This window comes from Micromys minutus (genome assembly GCF_963924665.1).
Source record: "Micromys minutus genome assembly, chromosome: 21".
In the NCBI taxonomy this organism is placed as follows: domain Eukaryota; kingdom Metazoa; phylum Chordata; class Mammalia; order Rodentia; family Muridae; genus Micromys; species Micromys minutus.
In genome coordinates, this window is record NC_137956.1 from 52,075,323 (window position 1) to 52,100,961 (window position 25,639).

The following is a 25,639-nucleotide window of genomic DNA, read 5'->3' on the forward strand; positions in this document are numbered from 1 at the left end:
CTGAAAAGATGGATCAAAATAATAAAGATAAGAGGCTTATAGAATTGTATTAAAAATTTATGGTGTGATGTTAAAAAGTAAAAATCAATGCTTAAGAGATAGCAGATTTGAGTTTTCCAAAATTTTAAGAATCATCATCCTAAAGATCAGAAAACGCAATATCACTTAGGCCTGTATTATGTAAATAAAGGTACATTGTGTTCGTTTTGGCAACCAAAGCCACAGGCCTTTCCTAGCCCCTCCTCTTAAAGAGTATTCTCTAGAAAAATCTTAGAATGTATTTAGATATAAAAATGAGACAAATAGTCTCACTGTCATTTCCACCTCCATTGTTGTTGGACTCTCAGTACAATAAAGAAAAGGAAACGAGGCATAAACATTTAAAAGAAAAATATATCTCATCATGTTAGTGGACACCTGTATTCCCACCACTTGAATGGTGGAAGCAGGAGCATCAGTACAAGACCAGCCTGCGCTATGACACCCTTCTCAAAATGAAGTAATAATAAAAGAGGCAGGGAGAGGCATGCCAATCAAATGGGATCAGGAGACAAGCAAGTGTTGCTAATAGACTTCATTAATAGCTGACTGCTGACAAAATAGACTTCAAACTAGTACTGCTCAGGAGACAAAGAAGTACACTTTATTCTAATTAAGAAAACATTAACCAAGAAGACATTATTATCCCAAACATAAATGCATCAAATCCTGGTGAATGAATTTTATAAAAACTATACTAAAAACACAGATTAACAGCAAACCACTAAGAGGTGATCTCAGTAACCCACTTTCTGCAATAAATAGGTCATTTGGACAGAGGAAGCAAAGGAACGTCAAAATTAAATGTTAAAATACATCAAATGATGTTAACATTTCTACAGAATATTCCATCCAAACACCAAAGAATATATATTCTACTCATTAGTACACAGAAGCTTCTCTAAAATAGAACACATCCTGTAACACAAATCTTACCAAATTGTAGATTGAACTAACTGTATATATCATCTGACCATTATGCAATAAAGCTTTAAATTTACAGCAAAGATATCTATAGTAAGAAAGAAAGTCATGGAGATTAAACAAGGTAAATGGGTGGGTCAAAGAAAAAAAATCAAGAAATAAAGTTAAGTAGTCTTATGGGAAAAAGTTAGAGGTCCAAGTGCACAAATAAATTACAGTGATGAAGCTCAAAAACTTTGAGAAATGATGTTTAGTTACTTTTCTATTATCATGAAAAGGTACCGTGACCAAGGCAACTTATAAAGTGTTTTACTTTGAGGCTCTCAGTTGCAGTGGATGGCAATCATGTCTTTACGCAGAATAAATATGACTTGCACCATTGTATACTTGTGTTTCTTTAAGTCACTAAAAAATAATAAATCTTTTACTTAAAAAAAAGTGATTTGGGGCTCAGCATTCCAGAGGGTCAGGGTTTATGACCATCATGGAGCATTTCAGCAGGCAGGCGCTGGCGCAGTAGTTGAGAGCTTACAACTTGAGCCAAAAGTTTTTAACAGAGCTAAGAATTGAAGTATGTGAGCCTATGAGGGCTGTTCTCATTTGAACGATACCGTTATGAATATGTTTTGCTACTTGCATTTTTATGGAGACTTCTGTGTTAGCTGTTTTTCTCATCATTGTGAGTAGATTTGAAGGGTTCAGTCCATGGTTGCTTGGGCCCCATGCACTTAAGCAGAACATGCCTTTGGTACAGTTACTCTATTTCTTAACATAATGGAAGGACAGAAAATGGAATACAGAAATAATTTAAATGACCCTCATAGGCTCACATACATGAATCTTTGGTCAATGTGGGACCATGAAAGGCACCCTGGCATCAATGGGAGGAGAGGCTTTAAAGCTAAGGCAATAAACCCCGGTGACCCTGAAGGGACAGTAGATGTCACCTGAGTCCTGGGAAACTAAGCCCCTGTCACTAGTTATAGCCCACCATAGCTTTGTGGCCATCAGTCACAAAGCCCCAAGCCCTCCACATGTAGAGGACATGACCACAGGCTCAAGACAGATCTCCATTTTACTGAGGTACCTCAAGGCCTATAAGCTTAGCCAGTGAACATACCTTCCCAGACACTCCTCCCTGCAAAAGGTATTTAGTCTCAGGCCCACCCTGAAAAATAGAGTACAGTTTTACTCATCCAACCTCCGCCGTGACAGTAAAGGTCTTAAAACCATCAACTGTCTTTTGTTATCGGGATCAACTGTGGGGAGCCATGGAGAAGGGCTTCACCTACAGCACCACTGTCCAATCTGAAAAAGATCTCTGTGCTCCCAGCTATGGCCGCCACCAAGCCGCATCAAGCCTTAAGGCCAAAAACTCCCTGCGGGACCAGCTGGGCGGGAGGTGGGGGGGGGCTTCTATTCCCCTTTGGCCCCGGTTAGATCCAGCCTGTGGGCGTCAACTCCATTCTTAGTTCTTCTGTGCCATTCAGAAACACCTGAATGCCTGAGAACCAGATGGTTGGGTTTCATCACAGGCCCAGGGACCCCAGAGCCAGCTCTGGCTGTTCCACCTCAGCCTGTGCTCCCCACTCCACCCCTGGAGTGGTTTCTTACAGATTCCTTACAGCCTGACACCCACCCAGCAATGCGTGAGGTAAGTGCAGTCAGCGCCCTGCACGCTGCCTCCCCAAGTGGCCATGCCCTGTGGTGGAATAGACGCACTGGACCCCTAACCCTACAACTGACGCCCAATGTGGGGCAAACCCAGCTAAAGCATACCCCTTGCTGGTGACCCACAGAGACCCACACTGGAACTCAAAGACTGAGTAACCCCTGACCTAGTTCAAAAAGCTAGGTCTTCCTCTCCGCGCGCTTGTGCACTCTCTCTCCCACTCCCTCTCCCTCGCTCTTAGTTACATTCTACAAATCGTATGTTACATGTAATTTGCTCTACTACCATGGCAACTAACCTCCACTTTCTGCCCCTCCCCAAGGCCCACACCAAGAACTCCTACACAGCTAATGGAGCTGCCTTTCCGATGACTGCTGCCCTGAGGTCTGTTTCCCTTGCTGGTCAGATTGAGCCCAACCCCAGGTGCCCTGAGATTTCCTGCCACAGCTTTCTAGCACTGGCCAGCAGGCTGCTACTCATGGCACTAGAAACGCAGCTACTTAGGTGCTGCCCTCACTCCCTCTGACCGTGGTGATGACTGTGCTATCAAGACTCTGAGCTTTCCTTCCAAGTTGGCCTTTCTTCTCCTTACTCTCTACATTTAGGACATACCAGACAAGAAAAAACAAGCAGGGAAAGCAAGGGGACCTGTCTGCTAGAGCACACAGCCTCAGCATGGTAGTGCAGCCCTCCCACACCCCACCTAGCAGGCTAAAGACAATAGAAAAACACACCCGAAACCTAAAACTTTTCAGGCTTTGTTTAAATGCTTTTTTTCCCTAACAAACCTTTACAGGCTTAACACAAGCTATCAACCCTATTCAGGCATCTTCTTGTTGGGCTTCTTCTCTGTTGTGATCACCCTACAGGTTTATCTGCAGTGTTGCTTTAACAGATCCAGCAGAGACTGAACAACATCTCCTCATATCTGCATGGGACAACAAAGCTGCCTTCCTCCAGGCACCTCATCCGACAAACACTTCGGAGACATGCTGAGACCCACAGAGGACAGACTTGGGACCTTCTAGCTACAGATGAACTTTCATGCCAAAGCCAAACAGCTGCTGAACTTGGGGAAAGTTACATGATAGTAAGGAAAACATGATGTCTAGCTAGACTAATTAAATGTTGTTTAAAACCAATGTTAATATCCTCTCAAACTGTACAACCCACAAAATTTTTAATTGATTCAGTAATCCCTTGTCTTCCCAACCCCGACCTTCACACCTCTTTATTTCTCTAGCTTAGTTATGCTACCCCTCTGGTTTGTGTAATGTTTTCTTCACTTATCATGATGGTGGAAAGTGGATGAGTAGAAGAACCATATCCCAGTTCTCAGGGTGGGCCTGAGATTAAATACCTTTTGCAGGGAGGAGTGTCTGGGAAGGCATGTTCATTGGCTAAACTTTAGGCTTTTAGGTACCTCATTAAAATGGAGATGTCTTGAGCCTATGTGACCTGTGGTCATGTCCTCTACCTGTGGAGGGCTTGGGGCATTGCTCTTATGTGACTGATGGCCACAAATCTATGGAAGGCTATAGCTAGTGACAGGGGCTTAGTTTCCCAGGAGTCAGGTGACACCTACTGTCCTTTCAAGGTCACCGGGGTTCACCTCAACCAGGAACCAGGGTGCCTTTCACAATCGCACAGGTCCCTAGTTGGTAAAATTATTTGTGAAGAATTAAGATGTGTAGCTTCATTGAGAAGGTGTGTCATGGGAGGGGCAGGCTTTGAGCTTTTAAAACCCCAGTTTAGTTCTCTCTTCACCTTGTGCCTGTGAATCAAAGTGTAAGCAGCTTCTGTGCCTCATGTGTGCCTGCCTGCTGCCTGCCTGCCTGCTGCCTGCCTGCCTGCTGCCTGCCTGCCTCCTGCCTGCCTGCCTGCTGCCTGCCTCCTGCCTGCCTGCCTGCTGCCTGCCTACCTGCCTGTTGTCTGCCTGCCTGCTGCCTGCCTGCCTGCCTGCCTGCCTGCCTGCCTCCTGCCTGCCTGCTGCCATGATCCTTGCCCTTATAATTATGGGCTCTAACTCTGTAGAACTGTGATCCTGAATAAACCTCAGTTTTAATTGCTTGGTCATGTTGTCTCTTCACAGAAAAAGAAAATTAACTAGGATCATAGCAGATATGGGAATTCATAAGAATTCCTTAAGACTTCTAACCAGATTCATATAAGAATTTTATCTTTCTTTTACAATAAAAATAAATGTCAGAAATAGGAGGAAAGACATGATTTCAAAGAGATAGAAAATAATTAGACAATCTAATATTCATAGAAAAATTTAGGTGAATATGAAAGGCCTAATGCAAAGAGCATGGTTTAAAAAAACACCTCCCTTTTAGAAATATAACAATAGCTTAGAATCCTGTTACACCCAAGGCTGCACCTGATAACTAGAACCTAGTGACACCACTCACAATAGCCAGACACTCAAATAAGACTCCACCACACCCACTGACACTATAAAAGCAGAGACCAGGAACAATGCAGTGGTCTGTTTTGTTCAGATAGACAGTTTCCCCCAGGATCCTAATCCTCCAACTGGAGACTGAAAACTGGACCCATACCTGTGGCTAAGATGCACAGGTGAGCTGCCTTGGGGAGATAGACTTAGGACCATAGTTAGGAAATTTGAGTATGACCTTGTATGATGACCCTCAGCATAATTAAGTGTAACTTGCATTAGACCAGCTACACGTACCTACCTTCCTGCTCACATCTAAGGAAATGAGAAAGGTCTTGAAGCAAAAGCTACAAATCATGTGAAGCTAAGCCTCCTGTTCATTACATTACAGAATTAACACAGTTCTAATTAAAATCTCTTAGGAATCCCTTAAGAAATTTTGCCTCAATTGATGAAACTTGTGAAAGTGATGCTAAATTTAAAATAAAACTAAGTAACAAACCAAATCTCCTTAGTGTAACAGAGAAAATTCTATGGCAAGAGTGATTAGGATGACAAATCTTTTAAAAAATGTCTCTTAGTAAGAGGGGTGGATATATTTATCTGAGAAAAGCAAGATATCACATAAAATAAATAAGATTCCACCCACATTTAGGAATCTTCTCAAAATTAAACTGCTGACTGAGAAAACTACCTTCCAGAACCACTGTTAAAATAGATGGCAGTTAGCATGTATATGGTTGTAAGAACCCAGGTTTCTGCCTATGTTTGAATAGGGAAGTGTTAGGCAGGGAATATAGGAGACTTTGTCTTCCACCTAAAACTCTTTCTTTAAAATGTTGCTTACCTTCCAGCATAGCCTCATATTAACCCCTCCTGCCTACAAGTGCAACTAAATGAGAGTGATTCATTCATATATCTACACACACACACACACACACACAAATGACAAAAGTTGCAGTCTTTGAGATATGGTGTGTGTGTGTGTGACCTTACCTCCTCTGCCTTTTCTGAGTTTTTGAAACTTCAAAAGAGATGAAGGAAAGGAGGAAAAAACACAGCTTTCCAACAAGAATGATCCCAAGTAGCACCTGGGAAAGCAGGAGGAGTCCGGTCTCTGCTATCACTGAGTCAGGGAAACAATCCTGGTTCCTGTCTTCAGGGACTGTGTGGAGGCTCTTGCAGGTCCTTATGAACTGTGTAGAGAGGGGCAGTTCCCACCCTTCCCAGGCTCTTACCGTGTCCAGCTCTGATTCCAAGCTGCAGTTTCTAATGTGTGGGAACACTTCACTGTACTTGTTTGGGTAAGTAGAAGCCAGGTAGTCCTTCACCTCCTCCAGGTTGCTAGTGGTCAGAAAGCCATCTTCAAGGTCAAAAGAATTTGTCAGCAGCAGAATCACCCTGCAGAGCAGACCACCATTGTGACCTCCATGACTAAGAGGCCCTAACCCTCTGAGAATCTCATTGAGGAGAGGGATTCTGGATTAATGATCCCTTGAAAGGAAGACAACTCTGGATGCCTGTATAGAAGCTTAAGGTCTAAGCAGAGATGGAGAATAGGAACTCTGAACCAACAATGAGGCCTAGTAATGTCTGATGAAATTGGCTGGAGTGTTACAAATGTAAAATCACAATTAATATGGTTAATGCCACCGAGTAACCGATTAAAGTTAAATTCATATCAATATTCAAGTAATTTGAATGTACATTGACTTCAATTAATTTTATTTTACTGTAGAGATAGATACTTATGTTCAGTGTCCACCCTACTGGACATCTGGCATCTAAAAGATGGTACTCTGAGGGAAGCCACAGAAAGTAAACTGTGTAGACTCAGACTTGGCCAGAGAGATCTTGGTAACACTTGAGATGGAAAATGGGACCGAAGACACCAGTATTGTTTGCTGAATATTCTTTTCTGCTCAGTACAATGACCACCTTAAACTGCCTATTCCCTTTATGGTCCCACAGTTGCTGGTGCTGATAGAAGGCAGCCATTGGTAACTGAAAAAGGAGAACCTCATCTCACATTGTCGCCCCCAACAGTGGTTGGTGTCTTTTGTCTACCCCCTGACCTTTGGAAACCTAGCCCTTCCCGGTCACCCTTTCAGCTCAGAGCTTTGGATCTTTGCCTTCCCACTTGAGGCCTGCAGTTCTGAGGCACAGCTTAGACTCACTTGTTTAAGCAGTTTTCATAGTTGAAGGTGGCCTTGAAGCCATAGATGGAGAAGGTGACAATGCTGGAAAATATGGCGGTAGTGCTATTGATGACAGACACAATGAAGGCATGCTTCTGGCAGTCATTGGAGGGTTCATTGTAGCTGGCAAAAGCGATCAGGCCACCACACCCTAAGCCCAGTGAGAAGAAGATCTGTGTGGCTGCATCAATCCAGGCCTTGGGGTTCACTAGCTTCTCAATCTGGAAGTCCAAGAGGAACAGTACTGAGGAATACTGGGCCACAATTTACAACTCCTTTTCCTAGGACAAATAGGTTCAGAGCTGGGAAAGACATTGCCTCCCAACCTCTCTATCTTCTGCACCTGTCCAAACCTTGCCTATGTCCATTAAATTTCTTGGTTGAACCACATCACTAAATCTTAGGTAAAGTAATCCTGTATTTGAAAGATACTAGACATTTCCCAGAATGCCTTATTCTCTTTAATAGATATTATCAGCCAAAAGACCCAGACAGATTGCCCTTATGATAGCCCAGATGCTGTGTACATTCTGAGGAAGCTGCATTTCAAAACCACTTGCAGCCGAAGCACAATGCTAATCCAGAAGACACTGTTTAACCCTTGACTGTCTCAAACAGTTTCCAGAAGACAGTTTTCCATCACAACCCTGGCTGTTTTCTAAACAACCATTCATCTATGTCAGAGGGAAAACACCTTACTGTTCAAGAAGGCTTCTTGATGCTGGAGAGATGGCTTAGCAGTTAGGAGCATTGGTTACTTTTTCAGAGGACCTGGGTTAAATTCCAAGAACCCACATGGCAGTTCATAACTACTGGTGTAACCTCAATTCACATTGTGTAAAGTGTATTTCTGTATTTTCATTTGTTGATTGCTGTTCTGGCAGAGAGCTAAGTGCTGGCAGGATTTTAGTATTGTCATTTTATAGCCCTCACAGGCTTTACTTTTATAAATGTTTATCCTTCTTTGCCTGCCTAATGGCATCTTAGAGACATATCAAGTATTGTCTTGCTGTTGATTTGTTGTAATAAAGATCTGGTGGCCAATAGATGAGGCAGGAAGTATGAGGGTGGAACTTCTGGGCAGAGAGTGATGCTTGGAGGCAAGCTGAAGCAGGAAACTGGAAAGCAGACACAAAGGGGAACAGGCATGGACTAGAGTAGTGTGGGAGGTAAAGAGCTAGCCATGTGGTGGGTTGCAGGCTAGAATAGTTAGGTTGAGTTTAAACAGTAGCTGGAAGATAGTTTGGCAAAAGGCCCAAGCTTTAAACTATATTAGATTCTCGGAGTAATTATTTAAACTGCTGGCAGTCTGCAAAATATTGCACAAGATATAATATCTGTAACTCCAGTTCCAGAGGATCCAATATTCTCATACAGACACACATGCAGGCAAAGCATCAATGTACATAAAATAAAAGTTAATTAAGAAATAAACTCATTTGTCATCAGAGGCATTCAGTTCTTGGTGCAAACAGTACTTTAATTGTACAATAACCATCTTTACTGATGCAAACACACTCTTTCTCTGGCTGCATAAGTAGGTACTTGGCCCAGCATTTGAGTTAGCTGTGTTACTCTCAGGTAACATTAGACCTCATAAAAGTCTTTTTTTGTGTGAAGTTTTCTTGTCTATTGTTTGTGGTTGATATACAGGTGAGGGCAGGCACAAGATAAGGCAAGGCCTGTAATTGGGCAGTGAAAAAGATAGGTAGGAACAGAGTTTTGGAAAGGTGGAGAAGAGAGGAGAATAAGAGAAGAAGCCAAGATGGAGGAGGAAGATGATGATCCATCTTCATGTGGCTTTTAATAGCCAGAGGTAGCTATAAATATCTTATAAGGAATGGATTATTATAGGACAATTTGTTTTTTCTAGATGGGCAGTTTATACCAATATCAACTGCCTCTGAGTTTATTGTGTGGACATTTTGTGGAATGGGAATTTATTTATATAAATCTGATTAATGAATTACAAGCCTCTAGAATTTTTATTTTACTGGGTTGCTGGGAATGTAAAGAGTCTGCAGCAGGGAGCTGTGGCCACTGTTGGGACCAGAGAGTAGCTGACAACAGACTGGATAGAAATTAAGAAATTATCAAGTCAGGTGGAGACATCTTGCTGATTAAGAAGAAAATACCCCTAAATGCCATGTGGTTCTATGATGCTAGTGATAACAAGGGTTGGTGGCTCATTTTATAATATTTACTGCAACAATTATTGTATACCTATTTCTTCCCAATTGAAACATTTTCCCCTACAGGGTGGCTCTGTAGGGTGAAGGAGGTAAATGAAACTGACAACTTCTCGAGTGGCCCCTAAAATTTAACAGATTCACACTGCCACTCCCAAAGGTTATTAGAGTGGAAATAACTGTTGGAGAGAAGACATGGGTTCTATAGAATGCTCAGGGAATGTAACTTTCATGAGTCATTGCCTATGCTAGGGTGGGGTTTTCTGTGAGTCACCTATGCTCCTGTCAGTAGCCTTAATACATGCATTGGTTCACAAAGTTAGCTTTGAACAGAATTGGTTTTTTGGTATGTTGGTGGTGCCATATCTACAGTAAACAGCATTTGTCCAGTTGTTCCAGCAAAGGTCATACTACATCAGCTTCACCATCATTATTAGAGTGGGATGGAGGGAGAACAGGAAGAAGTAATTGTGGCAGTGACAGCAGAGTCAGAAGGACAAAGAATGATGACACTACTGCCACCACCATGGCCATCTACAGCAGTGACAGAGAAGCTAAAGAATTCCAAGAGTATGGAGAATATGTCTCAAAGACAACCAGGGCTAAAAGTATTGAAGACTACAAATTGCCTCTGCTTCTAAATAAATCCTACAAAACCACAAAGCTAAGAGCTAAAGGTTTAAGATGCACTAGACCTGAGAGTTGTCACCCTAAGGGAGTACAGGAAGGATTGCTACAGAAATTTGTCACCAGGCACAAAATTTGCTAAGTAAATAATATGACCCATTTCCATTGATGGGCACTATCCTGGAAATAGAAAGTTAAGGAAGGCATCGTTACATCCTGGAGGGAAAGGGTCTAAAGAAGCATGGGGTCTGAGAAGGGACATGACTGTAGTGCCATCTGTGACCATCAGCTTAGTGAAGCATCTAGACAGGACTTTGGGTGAGACCTGGAACAGAATAGGCACAAGGGAGGAACAGTCAATGGGGCAGTGAAAATGTCAGAAGGAACAGAGGGAAATGGAAATTCCATGTTCTACATTGTGTAGGGTTCAGAATGTCTTGTCAGAGGAGGTGGTTCAGCCCCATAAAGCATTCAAAGCCCTTGGCCCTGCCTTGGGTTGATACCATCCTCCTTGATTATATCTCTTCTTCCTCCTACCATGATTTTTATACCAAAAGAGACCAAAATGAGTAGCAGCACCGTTAGGACTTCTTTCCATACCTTGGGTGTGAACATGTATGCCAGGCCATTGGTGGCTCCATGGAGTGTAAGGCCCCGGACCAGGTAGATGATAAGAACAAAGTAAGGCATTGATGCAGTGAAATAGACCACCTGTGGGAATCCAGGAGCATAGTCAGCCTCAATTGGGAGGAAATCTCTATGCAACAGTAGGCAAAATGTCCACCTGACATTATGAAAATACATTACTGAAATGAGGACAAAATTTTACAGAATATTTAATTTAAAATATGTAAAATTAATAACATAAATCCTGTTAAAAACTCATACAAGTGAGGGTTTTTTTAATGGAGCCTAAAACTGTATTAGAGAACAGCACAGCTACTTGAAAATAGAGCCAAGCACTTGCTTATCTCACTAGGAAATAAATCCAGGAGGCTATGAAGAAGGGTTCTTATGTATGACTGCTTGATGGTCATCATCACAAAAGACAACAGAAACAAAAAGAACTCAGAAACCTGTCATGTAGGCCTGCCTAGCAACTATGTTCAGTCTGTGATTAAGGTGTCCCTTGCTGTAAGTCCTTGTGCTCAAGGACTTTGGTCTTAAAATGTTGCACATAATCCTCCCCATATTTGCCTTTAAAAATTTCCCCTCAGCTCTGTGAATAACCCCTTAGTCCAGTATGGCATCCATTTCTCCATAGCTCCCTGTGAATACCATAGTTTACTATGGCACTGTTCTAGTTTCCTTTCTGTGCTATAAAAAAACACTTTAAACAAAAGCAACTTAGGGGAGGAGAGGGTTGATCTGGCTGACACTCTAAGGCTACTGTGCATCACTGAAGGAAGTCAGGGCAGGAACTCAAGAAGGAATTTGAAACAGAAGTCAATAAGAAATACTGTTTGCTGGTTTGTTCATAGGCTCATGATTAACTCGCTTTCTTATATAGAGTACAACCACCTACCCAAGGAATAGTGGTACCCACAGTGGGATGGGACCTCTTACATCAATTAATAAAGCTATCATTGGCTTATTAACAGAATGTAATATAAATCAGAGACTTTAGATATCAGCCTGTTTAAAAATTGATAAATTAATCAAGTGAATAAACTTGATTCAAGATAAACATGAAATAATAATTAAATCCCCTAAAGACATGTCCATAGGCCAATCTGATCTAGGAAACCTCTCAACTGTGACTACCTTTTTAGGTGACACTGGGCTTGTGTCAAGCTGACAGTTAGGGCTAACGAGGACAGATGCTGTCCTCTCCATGGCTCTCTGTGAATACCATGGCACCCATCTTTCCATTGTCACTCAGGTACAGCACCATTATGCTCCCAGCCTACCTTGCCAGTTGACTCAGTGCCCCGCAGGATGCAGAGATAGACAATAAGCCAGGCCAGGGTGAGGCACAGCGCTGGCTCCCACTGCACTCCTCCATTGTCCTGGATGGATGGCGAGATGTTGAGTGTCTTCCTGTACCAGAAGTACTGTGTCGGTGAAGCCTTCTCACACTCCTCATCGTAGCCTGTGTGGTTACTATTCAGTGGGCAGACAGACCATGGCAGGGGATCCTTTAGAATGAAGTGAGAACCAACAGAGAGGTAAGGGGAAAGCCAAGCATTTAGTTGGGTGATGGGATATAGTCTTGGCAGAGGATCTGGAAAAGGAGGCTATTCCCCTAATTACAAATGATTGTAGTCTTGAGGCTGACATGGAATTGGGTTATCAGGGGGTATGAATAGCAGAAGATGACTTGTTTTATTTGGATGTTGAACATTTCCCAAAGATCCACACCCAGAAGCTGTGTTCCCTGGATGGGGACATTCTGTGGCTCTTTAGGCAGTGGGTCCAAACTAGAATTCACTGGGGTATGAAGGAGCTAAGGAATCCTGTGTCTTACTTTCTATTCTCATTTCATTGTGCCTATTTGCTTCTATATGTTTTTAGGCCATGATGTTCTGCTAAACTTCATTTTTTATTAGAAGTCGAGTTGTAAATTAACAAACCCTTTCTCTGTACAAGTTAGAGTCTAGCTTATTTTGTTCTAGTGAAGCTATCTAATAAGGGTGCTACTTATTGCAATTTTGCAAGTGCTTTTTGAAAACTACTGAATTCTCTTATGGGTCTAAAAGACTCTGTTAATAGTATCTTAACAATGACTAGACCATGTAAAATAAGAAAACTCTGAGCTAGCATCACTTTAAGAGCCAAATAGTGAGCTTAAACTCCAAGCTTTTGCAGCATTGGTAGGATGGTCAGAACATTTTTATGATGGAGCTGGAGAGATGGATCAGTAGTTAAGAACATTGGATGCTCTTTTGGATAGCCTAGGTTCAATTCCCAGCAACCACAAGGCACTCACAACCATTTGTAACTCCAGTTCCAGGAGATTTGATGCCTTTTCCTTACCATCATAGGCATTGCTTAAATGTACTACACAGATGTACATGCAGACAGAACAGTTTTTTTTTTTTTTTTTGATTAAACAAAACATAAGACTCTTGGATTCTTCTCCCTTCCCTTAACTTAGAACAAGCCAGAGAAATCAACAGTCACCTGGTTTGGTGAGAGTCACAGTTCACTTTCAATATCCACAAGCCAGCCCCTTAGTAGGACATCCTTAAGAGTATAATCAGGTATTTCATCCTATGGTCGTTGGAACAAGAGAGGTAAGTTTCAGTGCCTTGAAACTATTGAGGCCTTTTAGCCAGAGATCCTGGCACCAGTGACTTATTTTTGAGCACCAAGTAACAGGACATGGGCTTAGCAGTTAGACCCAGAGCTTGGCAGTACATCCCTCTTCTTCTTTCAGTTGTTTGAATAGGGTTCTTTGGCACCTAAAATTAAATTAACTTGATTGATTTCAGTCAGTGATCATAACCCCAGGCCAACTGCTCAGATGTGCTGAAGGGGACTGAGGGAAAGAAAAATATATGATCAGAATTACGGGTGTATGCCTGCTTTAAGATAAATGCCTTGTTGACAAGATTTTGATTCTGTGAGTTCGGATTTAAAGGACAAAGAGATGCCAATAATAGAAGCAGTCCTGAGAAATCTCTTGGCTTCAAGACTACATTTCACATGACCCAGTGGCGTTTTCTAATGGGCCAAGGCTACTCTATAGAACATCAGGAATCTAGATCTATCCTCTAGGATAAGTCATACCACTGAGCTCCTGGCTCCCAGCAGGCTATCTAGTAGATGTGGGGCCAACTCTGACCTGCATGTTTCCACAAACAGCAATCAACTGTATTTATCTTCTTTATTTTTTTTAGAGAAGTTTCTCTCCTATCAGTGAGAAACATCAGAATCAGAAGTACAGTGGATGAATGGAAATATGCCTTTCCCCAGGCTCCCTTTAAGTTATCATCCACAAATTGTTCCATTCCTCCAGAAGCCTGCATCCCCTCTCCCTTATTGTTCTGGTGTGGCCAGGCCTCTGCTCACCTGGAAGGAGTGGAAGAGGTACCAGACAGCCCAGGTGTTGATGACATTGTAGTACACAGAGACCAAAATGGAGACCACCAAGCTAGCAATGCCTGAAAGGAATAAGAAGTCTGTGCTGAGAACCAGGTATGAGTAGCCCAACCTGAAAGCACCTGTAGGATACACATGATGGAACCACTCAGTGCAGGAATACTTCCCCTCTTGGTTTTTAAAAACATGACCTCATAGCTATGACTTATTTCCAAGGCAATCCCCCAACTTCTTACGATTTTTGACATCTAAGTGTTAGGTCCTGGGCTCTTGTGCTTGATGTGTGTTTTAGTCAATGTTCTATTGCTGTGGAGACACACCATGACTGTAGAAACTCTTATAAATAAAGCATTTAATTGGGGTCTATGTACAGTTTCAGAGGTTTAGTTCATTATCATCATGGCAGGAAATGTGGTGGCACACAGGCAGAAATGGTAGACAAGATCTACACCTGTATTCAAAGACATCAGAAAGAGAAAGATGACAGAAGTGTCTTGGGCTTTGAAACCCCAAAGCACAGCCCCAATAACATACTTTTCTCAACAATGCCAAATCTTCTAATTCTATTAAGTAGTTCCTCTTATGAGCATTATGTGGCCATTTCATAATAGTGTTGCCATATAATAGAAAACAGACAAAGACCACCCAGCAGAACTAGAATATAAGCTTCAGAAGAGTGGTATCTATTGCCTGCTGTCATAATTATTCCCTTTAGATGAGGCTGAGTCACTGGGGCCAACACATCCCTTTTATCAGGAGAGATGGAGTGTAGAAGAGGCATGAGGTGTAGAGGGAACCAGACCCATTGCCTTAGGTCAGGCTTGTGAAAAGACTAGGGTAGCTCTGTAGAGAGGGAGTGCTGCCCTGGAGTGGTCTCACATTGGCATCTAGGAGCACTGTTCTCAGCTCTTGCCACCCCACATGTACACTGGACCATTTTTAAGTTATAACATTGGTCTTGGCGGAAATACATCAGTATCACCACCACTGAGGGTAAATATGGCCAGCAAGTGGGTGTCAGTGCCCCTAGGGACTCAGCTGCTATCTTTTCTATGCCACGGTGAGGATCCTTCTTCCTGGGCTTTTTATAGGAGAGGCCAATCATCTTCTTGGAGGCATCTGAATACAGCAAATGGAGGTCACTCTGAAAAAGTATGGTGGGAAACAAAGCCACCTGGAATGAATGAGTGCCTTGGCTTCCAAACTCTGGCAACATTTATGGTGCCCCAAAGCCCTTATAGAGTGTGGTGAAGATGAAACGCACTCACACTTGCATTCCATGTCAGCACCAGGCACACTTTGAGCAGAGGGCAGTGTTTTACATTCCCAGAGGGTAAGTGGCTGGGACCGAATAAATGTCATTGTGTCAGGAAGCTTTTTCCAACCATTCACAGAATCTCAAGCTGAGGTCTGTGCGTTTCCCTGGTGCTGTTTGTATTTTGATGTTAATTATGCTTCTACAAGAGGGGAATCATGTATTCAAGTGACTTCATTGGAAGCTTCTCTCCATTTTTAACTTGTAAAATAAAGGCTAGGGCAGGTGATTAGGCAGGGGAAGGAAAGGTAGAGCTAAAAAGTTGGGGGAAGAGAGAGACAAAAGGGAGAAGACCCAGTAAGAGGAGGTAGAAGGAAGATGGAGTTAAAGCATGTGGTCTGGAGAAACTACAAGTTATAAGGGAACTCATGGCTAGGGAATAGAGTAGTATAGTGGTAGATCTAACCATTCTAGGTATACAGCTTATATTCATATTATTTGAGTTGTTATCTCTTTGCATGGGCTTATTTGGGTTGGAGAGGTTACTACAAAACATTGGCACCCAACGTGAGGTTCAAACCCACACCCTTAAGAATAAGAGTATCTAGAACAGAAATTTCAGAAGTTCATAGATAAGACTGAGCAGTAGAGAGATAAACTTATGACTTGGCAACATGGCCTAGAGGAAACACTAGAACTAAAGGTTCAGGGTTTCCTAGGTCAAAATAAGCAAATGAAAGCAGAGAATGAAGGTTGGATACGGGAGCTGGAAGAGATGCTAGACAAAAGAATGCTGAGATAGATTCTGGAACCTTCCATTCCAGCTCTGTGTTTGATTCTACCTCAACCACATCAAAGCTGATTCTTTTAAAGACTGGCTTCCAGAATTTTTCAGAGCAACTAGCTTGTGCATCAACCTTTCAGACGTCATAGTCAAGATGTCAGCTAAGCAGTGAACTTACATAGCACATAGTGACTGGTAGGCCAATGATGCCAGCTAGCTCTCCTGTGACAAAGTCAATTTTTCTATTTCCTTTGGGACCCCAGAAGGGAATTCTTTGTCCCAATTCAGGAAGCAGACAAAAGAAAATGTTTGTCCCAGTTCCTTATGTTGGGGTGGATGATTCTAGTTATTTTATGAATTATAGATTTGTCATTTAAGAAATACTTTAGAAATGCAGCTTTGGACAGGAAGGGAACTAGGGAGTTTAAACTCGGGGAGTTCTACCTTTCCTTTCCTCTTCTTTATCATTCCTTCTTGGGTAAAAGGGAAGGGGAAGGAAAAGAAAGGGGCAATATAGTAATATCATAGAAGTTATAAAAATAGACAAATGGGGATAGGCTAGCAAATTTACTCTTAAAAATGATTCCATAGCTATATCTTACATTGATAGAATCTTTGTAATTGATACAAAGGTAAATTTATAATCTCTAACATTGGTACAGAATTTATTTGATACAAATTTCAGGTTTCCATTGGTATGAATTTCTTATTGATATAAAATTGGGATTAATATTGTTACTCTCATATAGGCATTTTGTCTATACAACACATTGAAGAATACAAGGCTTAGACCCAGTCCTATAACTGGTATTAAAAACTATTTTTAGATGATTAAGTAATTTGAGTTAAGGGCCAGATAGCAAACTCATGGTTCTGAGTTAATTAAAAGAGCGTTTTAAAGATAATTCAATTAGAAATGGCCAAGAGTAGTCAAGGCTTAACAGTTCAGAAATGCTTTGAATATATAGACAATCTTCAGAGGCATCAGAAGTCCACAGAATATGATGTTTATGGATATTTCTTTATTAAAGATCATTTAACTAGAGACTGTCTTCTCCTGACCGTACCACTTTCTTGGAATCTAAGAAGAATTTGATCATCACTGTAGTTGTGGTGAGACAGCAACTAGGCAAGAATTGCCTCAATTCATCTACAGAAAAAATAATGTCCAGAAAAAGGATAAACTATGAGAAATAGTCTACTGAAAATGATATGTTTATGCAGGAAAGTAGGTATAGGATAAAACGAGGCCTTTCACTGAATGAGAAAGAAGGATGGGTGGGAACAAAATTTTAGAGAGGGAGGAGCTGAAGAGAGAAGGGAGAATGGGGAGCAACATGGAGGCGGATGTTATGATTCTTCTCTGTACGTAAATACAGGTTGTTGTGAATATTTTAAGGGATGGGTGTGTACAGAATTTTGTGCTGTCTAGATTGGAAAGTTTTATCTTATCCATTGGATCAGAGGTTATTGTGTGGCGTGTTCTTTCATGTGGCAACTTAATTAAGATAAAGAGAAGGTACAGTGGTGGGATGCACCAAGCTGCCATGAACTTGGGATGTCTGTGCCTGGGGTGGTAACAACTTTCCAAGGGAATTGTGAGTGAAATCAGCATGGCAAGGTTTTATGCTGGAATGGCTTGAGAACTACCTGAGTCAGAGAGTACTCTGGGGGCCAGTGTGGAGACACTGTGATAAAGCAGTGCAAATTCCTGTGACCTGACAGAGCAGATACTAGCATGGGAATGACCAACTGGATCAGTGAGAGCCAGGGGCATATGGAGTGGTAATGCACAGGAACTGGTCTAATTTTTTTTTTTAATTTACTGCAGTCAACTGATAATTTCTGCCAAGACAGGGTAATCAGCCCTTCAAAAGTCTACATTACAAAGGTCTGTCAGATGATCCTGGGCCAGAAGGCTGAAGACTGATGCTCATCCATTTTGAGGAATGAAGGACTTTCCAGGTGATCAGAGGTCCCTATAAATTGGCTAAGTTTTGGAAGCTATATTTTATCTTCTCATATTTTCAGGTAATATTAGTCATCCTTGGATTTCCGATGGAGTTGAAGACTGGTTGAAACCCAAGCTGTTTAGCATTCAGAAAGATGATAAAGATTTAAGAAGATGGTTTTCAGATGATATACAATCCTAATCCAGGACATAAATCAGGTATAGAATTATAAAACTTTTAAGTTAGGATAGATGGCAGAGTGCTTTAATTGATGGACTGGGTGTTAAGTGTATCGTATACTTTATAAATTGTAGAATGGTAGTAGTGGTACTCAATTTATATCTAAGGGAAAAGAGCCTTTTACCTGGACAAAAAGGGGAAAGTATGGGTTGCCCAATGTGTTTGTTTTTTGATGCTAATTATGCTTCCCCAATAGGGGTCACCTAGGGCAAGGAGTGAATCACTCACTACTCAGGTGACATCATCAGAACCTTCTCCCCATTTTAACTTGTAAAATAAAGGCTATAGCCTGTGATTGGGCAGGGAAAGGGGAGGTAGAGCTGAAGAATTAGGATGAGAGAGAAAGAAAAAAAAAGAGGAGAGGGAAAAGGGGAACATGGAGGAAGAGGAGGTGGAAGGAAGATGGAGCTAAAGCACATGGCCTGGAGAAACTGCAAGTTATAAGGGATCTCATAGCTGGGGCATAGAAGAATGTAGTGGTAGATCTGCCCAATCTTTTTGGGCAGCTTGTATTCATATAAATTAAATTGTGTTTTCTTTGCATGAGCTTATTTTGGTTTGGAGAGGTTACTACAACAAAGGTCCAGAGAGAAGATGCTCTGAGGTGGGATTTCCCTAAGAGGTTGTATTTTGGGGTCAGAGTCCAGGGCCCTCTCTGCCCAAGTTCCATGCCAGCCCTCTCTGAGCTGTTAGTCCACCCAGGCACAGGTCCTGCTCATGGACAGCAACCTGCACACCTGTGATGCCAGGAACACGAATCTGTTGGGAACTGAAAAATACCCCACATACCGACACCACTGAGGTAGGGGCTGATGGTCCTCCAGGCACCAATGCTGCCCTGTCGCATGCGCTGTCCCACGGCCAGTTCCAGGTACAAGAGTGGCATCCCCTCCACAATGAGCATGATGATGTAGGGGACCAGGAAACTCCCTGTGGACAGGAGCATCAAGGTCAGTGTGGACAGATGGGCTTTACCCTGCCCCCACCTCTGTGCAATGCTATCACCTGACTTTCCCCATCCAGTCCTCTCTCTACTCCATCCATCTTCCCTCAGACCTTTCCACCGAACCTCCATTCATCTGCCCATGTGTCTTCCTCCTTCCACACACCCATCCTTCTATAATATCTCCCGTTACACATCAGTCCATCCATTTACCTGCCCATTGGTTCATTTATCCATCATCCATTTATTTCTCCATCTGTCTGTCCATCCACCCATCCATCTTCCCTCAGACCTTTTCACTGAACCTCCATTCTTCTGCCCATGTGTCTTCCTCCTTCCACACACCCATCCCTCTACCATCCTTCTCATCATCTATCCTCAAGTATACCAAGTGGTGCTATGTATACCTTGTTCCCCAATTTGAAGCTATTTGGTTAAAGTAAAGATGTGACAGCCATTTGGCAGGGGAAATAAAGAGAGATGGGATTTTGAGTTATGGGGCTGCAGGTTTCAGGTAGGTATCATGAGGAGGAGAGAGGAGAGGAAGAACACAGATGAGAAGATGGGAGAACAGGAGGTCTCTAGGAATCATGATGGACCAAGAGTATATGCCAGAGTGACATGCCACCCAGGACATCAGGCTGCTGGCACAGAAGTCACCCAGAGGGCTTCAAACAGCAATTATTTAGGAAGCACAGTTGAGCTGAGCCAGTAGCCAGACTGGCAATTATAGATTTAGATTCAGGGTAACCATTCCCTTCTACCACCCCCACAGTAATTACACTGAGCCTGATAAGTATCATAGCTTAAGCCTCATTCATTTAAAGTTAAACAGAGATAAATTTTTTTTTTTGAACTAGAACATCTGAATTTTTTAATCCTTCTTTACAAGTTACCTAGACCACTTTTGATTAAGAAAACTGTAGAAAGTTAGTAACTGCCACAAACGGACACCAGTTGGTGGCACGTGTCAATTTCCACAGAGTCCTGCTTTGTGGGGTGTCTGAATGCACTGCTCGGGGTCTCTACTCAAACTTGCTGGAATCACTCATGGCAGATTTAGGTCCATAGGTCGTTTTTCTCCATGTTTCTTTGTAAACTCTTCAGCATTCTTACAGAATTTTTTACAGTCCTTAGCGTATTCTTCAGCTAGGTCAGCCCAGAGTGGGTGCTCAGGCTGGGGTCGTTCACCAGTGCTATGAGGGACTGGGTTACTTGGTCAGTCTTGGGGGCTGGCTTCCAGTTTTCAGCACTAATTACTGGCAGACAGACCTGCCCCTTCTCATCGATGTTAGGGTGGTAGATCTTTTATTTAAATGTGGTCTTGGGTGGTTTGAATGGATACTCTGCTGGAAAGTTGATTTCAATTCTGAAGGCTCCCTTATCATATGGAGGGCTGTCAGGAACAATCAGCCCTTGCCAAGTCAGTAAATTAGCTTCATCAACCTGGATGTTACGGAAGTTTTTCATTCCACATTTGCGGATCTCTTCAAGCTCCTTCATCAGCCTCCTGCTGGCCGCCATCTTGGATCTCGAGATAAATTTAATAGATAATCTTATACAGTTATAAACAGCCAAGAGTCTAACAGAAAGCACCTGGGACCAAAAATTCATCATGAGTATCTTTTAAGAAGTCCAGTATTTAGGCTTTATTTCTTTTTGGGACATATATACCTACCAATTCAGAAATTCTTTAACATTAGTCATTTGTATAAATATTAGAAAAATAATTAGAATTGTCAGCCCATTATTAGCCTGGCCTGGTTCCCAGATGAGAATACTTTTGCAGAGACAATTCCCAGTTTGCAAATGTTGTGATTGTGACTTTATCCTGAGACTAGTGTCATCCAATGGAAACAGGTTTATGGGTCCTTTCATTCTGGCCAGCAACATTTCAAACATGTATTAGGCATGTGTTCAGGCCATTGCTATTTACCAACAATCCTGTCCATTTTTCAACAGGATCTGGCTGTTTGTATCCATCCTATTCTCTAGTACATTTAGCTACATAGCCATGAGGTTAAGGATTTGAGGCTATAACAAGTAGCACCTTTTTACACAGAAAGTTACAGAGAAGGTGGATCCTAGATGGGGAGAGGCCCAAAGCCATCCCTGATGGAGAATGGGGTTTCTAAGAGGGAGGAAAGGTGATTATGGTCCCAAGGATCAGCAAGATGAAAAGGGGCAGATCTGTGGGTTCAAGGCCAGTTTAACCTTCAGACCTAGTTTCAGAACACCAAGTCTATAAAAAGAAACCTTGTTTCAAAAAAAGTGTTCACAGCACAATTGTTGGACATATGAAAGGTCCATTCTTGGCCACTGGGTAACATATCTTTCAACCTCTGAAGATTCCCCAACCATAGCAACTAGGACAGACTAAGAAGATGGTATCCCAGGTTGGAAAAAGAGAACTATACATTACAGTTCTTGTTAACCATGGGAATCAAGAACCTAGAGGGAGAATCCCTTTATAAGCTCAGAATACTGTAGTTAGCCTTCAGAGCCCCAGAGCATAACCCCTTCTTGTTCTCCTGACTCTCCAACAGTGAATGGTTTCTATTACACCTAACACACCCTTCTGTTGCTTCTGGGAATGTTCCTGAAGAATCTTCTGTTATTGGCAACACCTGGAAGAAATTATGAAGCTCTAATGAGAGAGCCAGAGTTGGGGGTCAATCTAAGGCTAGTGGGAAAATTCCACCACAAACCTCTAAGCACAAGGATTCCTCCCTTCTAGGAGGAATAGAGCTAGTTTAGTTCCTGGAACAGCTAGCTAAAAGCCAAACTGCTAAACAAAGCAACTTGTGACTTCCAACTGATCCCCCCGGAAAGCCCCAATTTTGGTACACTGAATTGGTTTGAAGGTTTGCTCCACCAATAGTACATAGTACCCTTCCTAGTTACCATTGTTTGACTTTTGCCTCAATTGTTTGAATTCTTCTCCAATTGTTTGAAATGAATATAATCCCCTGCTAGAATTTGCTTAGGACCATCTCCCTGTTGAAGTGGGATGGCCTCAACACATCGGAACAATAAAATTCTTCTTGCTTTTGTATTGGTCACCACTTCTGTGAGTCTCATTCAAGAGGTCCTGGAAGAGGTCCACTTCAAACGTCACATTCTGTGCATTGGCCGGGAAGCTCACCTTTTGTGGGGCACCTACAGGGGGATGGTAGATTGGAGAAGTAGCTCAAGCAGGTACTGAGGTTGTGTGTTTTGCTTTCGGTTTCTTTTGTGATTGCAAGTGTAGGGAAGGCTCGGAGAGCCACAGTAACAGGATATTGGTTCTGTCTTGAGCCATCACTCACTAGGTCTGAGTAATTCTATCTATGGCAGGAATAGATTAGTCTGTGTATTCTGCCTGTAGAAGGGGCAATTTGTCTGTGATTATTCTGTCTATGGCAGGGGCAGATTGTCTGAGTTATTCTGTTCATGGCAGGAATGGATTGTCTGTGTCTCCTTTGTGTCTCTTTTTGGATTTGGACTTGGCCTGATGAAATTATTGGACATGGGTCAGACAAATTTCTCACCTTAATCTTATTCTAACTCATTTTAAAGAAGTTAGGACTAAGGACCACTTAATGAAACTTGGTGTAGCCTGCTTTTAATGTTAAATGGCTACCCAAGGGAGACCTTTCATCTCCCCAGGGTGTCAGCAGTAGAGGACAAAATGTTTAAGTTTTCCCTCCTTCCCCCTGCTAAAACTTTTGTCAACAGGAACAATAAAAGCTGACTACATCCCAGCAGCCAGCTCCATCCTTGTTGACAGCATCAGCTTTAATGCTGGAGAGGTGGCTCAATGGTTATGAGCACTGACTGCTCTTCCAGAGGACCTGAGTTCAATTCCCAGCAATTACTTGGTGACTTCCTTTTTTTCCTCAGGACTGGCTCCAGGTTTTACAGCTCACACTGGCTTATCCTCCTCCCCCCACCCCCTGATATCTAGGGATCCTAGAAGGTCTAAGGCTTGAGCTTCCTGTGGCAATAACAAGGCTTTCCCTTAGTTGGGAGATGTGGTTCCAGAGAGCTGGACCCCACACCTGGACAAACTGAACAGGAGAGGCCCTATGCGGGCAGTTGTAGCTCTCTACAGAGCTTGTAACTGGCTCCTGGTCACTTATTTTGTTCCATAAATGGCTATCCTTCTTGCCAAGAGAAGTGCTTGCTCCCTGTCTAAACAAATATAGCCTTTGAGTTGTTAAATGAAATTTGTTCTATAAAGATATAATAAAATATAGAAAGAGTGAGCGCCTCTAGTAGGCTTGTGTCAAGGCATCCCACCCCTGAGAAACCAGCCACATTGTGGTATAATGTAGAATAACGTTTATTCAGGGCATGGGGGAAGGGAATTAGGAAAATAATTAAAAAAAAAAAAGAAAGAAAAATAAGAAAACGAGGAGGAGCAAGCCCCTCTTATAGTGTCAGGCATACCTGGCTGTTGCCTGGTAATTATGGGGTGGAGTTTAGACAGAAGGATAACACCTATCCCACCCATCCAAAAAGCTCTTATAGGTTCTCTTTACAATAGACAGAAGCCAAGAAACTGACTCCTGGCCCCACAGGGAACCCACCCATATTGGTGCTTCAACATGGTAAAAAGGTAGGGAGCATCTCCAGATTTACCACCAGGCTCTTTAAGCAGGTCTCAACAATAATTTGGCCAAGGTTTAAATGATATTAGACAAGAAATTAATAAAAGCAAATTTCCTTGAACAGGACATGAAGACTATACATGTAAGGCTATACACCTATAGACCCTGAGAAAACAGAATTCTAGTACAGTAGCCCTGGCTTTCATCAATTAGTTAATGCCAGATATTAGGAAAAAGTTACAGATTTAAGAAAGATTAGGAGAAAAATCATTTAAAAAGATCTAATGAAAGTTGCAGGTAGAGTGCAGATTAAGACAGGAAAAAATTAGAGCCCTTCTAGCCAACAAAGCCTGGGACCCAGGAGAAAAATTCCAAGCTACAATAAGCTGATGGAAAAAGAGTAACTAAAGGGGTCTCAATCCAAACTTGTAAGACCATGGAAATGGCTGAAGTCTTATTTATCAAAGAAACTGGACCCAGAGGCAGCAGGACGGCCGCCTTGCCTGTGTGTTACTGTTGCCACTGCGCTGCTGGATAAAGATGCAGATAAGTTAACTTTGGGACAGAATTTGATCATGACTTTCCCCCCAACCCCCCCATGCAATTCTAACTGTTGGCTCAGTAATGCCAACTAATTAACCCTGGCTGAGATATTTCCAGCCATATTTCCCTGAACCCTGTGACTCTACCACCTGACCCTGACTGGGACTGTTCACTCCATCAATATGATGAGGTTCAGCCCCAGGTACACAATACCTGACATGACTTGAGGGACTCTCCTCTCAGAGACAGCGTGGACCTGGTTTACAGACAGAAGCAGCTTCATCCACGAGGGTCAGAGGAGAACAGGGGCAGTGATGACAACAGAAATGGAGGTAATCTGGACTCAGTCTCTTCCTACAGGCACTCTGACTCAAAGGACCAAGTTAACATTAACACAGGCCCTCATCATGGGAAAAGGACTGTCTGTTAACATCTGCAGGGACAGCCAGATGTGCACAACTGCTCATGTGCATGGAGCCATTTACCAGGAACAAGGGCTCCTAACAGCAGAAGGAAAACTGTAAAAAATGAAGATAAAATTCTACAGGGCACCAAAAAGGAACCAGGCTAGATAACAGCCTGACTGACAAGGCTGCTAAAGACGTAGCCTTAAAGGAAACAGCCATCTCTAGATTGACTACTGTCCTAACTGAACCACCTAGAGCAACTGATATATGCAGAAGAAGAAATTAAACGGGCTAATGACGATGGACTGGAGGTGAGCTAATTACCCACCTCTTTAACAAGAACTGTTCTCAGATCCACAGAGTCGCTCATATGAGAGTAAACAACCTAAGATGACCTTCAATGATATATAGAACTTGAGACTATAATGACAAACGTTAAAGCTTTTGAGCAGACCAACACTCCCAGGAGCCCCAAACATCCAAATTCCTGACTGTGAGGTAAGAGACTGGGTGCTTACTGGGAGAATTAGTTTTTTTTAGAGATCAAGCAATAAAGATATGGCTCAAATTATCTACTGGTACTTATTGACGTTTTCTCTGGATAGACTGATAGACAGAGGCATTCCTAACCAAGGCTGAAACAGCAAAGATAATGGCCAAGAAATTACTAGAAGATATTTTATTTAGGTATAGATTTATAGTTATATTTATATTTATGTCCAAGGTACAACAGGGATTTGCTAAGATCTTGGGGACTAATTGGAAACTCTATTGTACATATTGTCCCCAGAGATCAGGACAGGTAGAGAGGATAAATAGAACTCTAAAT

At 42.3% G+C, this 25,639-nt stretch overlaps 1 protein-coding gene and 1 pseudogene across 2 annotated transcripts in view; both read right to left on the minus strand.

The window, feature by feature from the left end:
* The window catches only part of SLC6A20 (solute carrier family 6 member 20), a gene marked incomplete at both ends in the record, with an annotated part of 33,147 nt that overhangs the window by 4,292 nt on the left and 3,216 nt on the right, over positions 1-25,639 (minus strand). The window contains 6 exons of the mRNA XM_080934705.1: positions 6,275-6,437; positions 7,214-7,455; positions 10,651-10,761; positions 11,961-12,188; positions 14,065-14,156; positions 19,115-19,255. Coding sequence (XP_080790831.1) covers positions 6,275-6,437; positions 7,214-7,455; positions 10,651-10,761; positions 11,961-12,188; positions 14,065-14,156; positions 19,115-19,255 — 977 coding nt within the window. The remainder of the gene's footprint in view (positions 1-6,274; positions 6,438-7,213; positions 7,456-10,650; positions 10,762-11,960; positions 12,189-14,064; positions 14,157-19,114; positions 19,256-25,639) is intronic.
* Positions 20,317-20,792, minus strand: LOC308434158 (ubiquitin-conjugating enzyme E2 L3-like; annotated as a pseudogene). Its single transcript has one exon. The product of its transcript is annotated as a ubiquitin-conjugating enzyme E2 L3-like (transcript).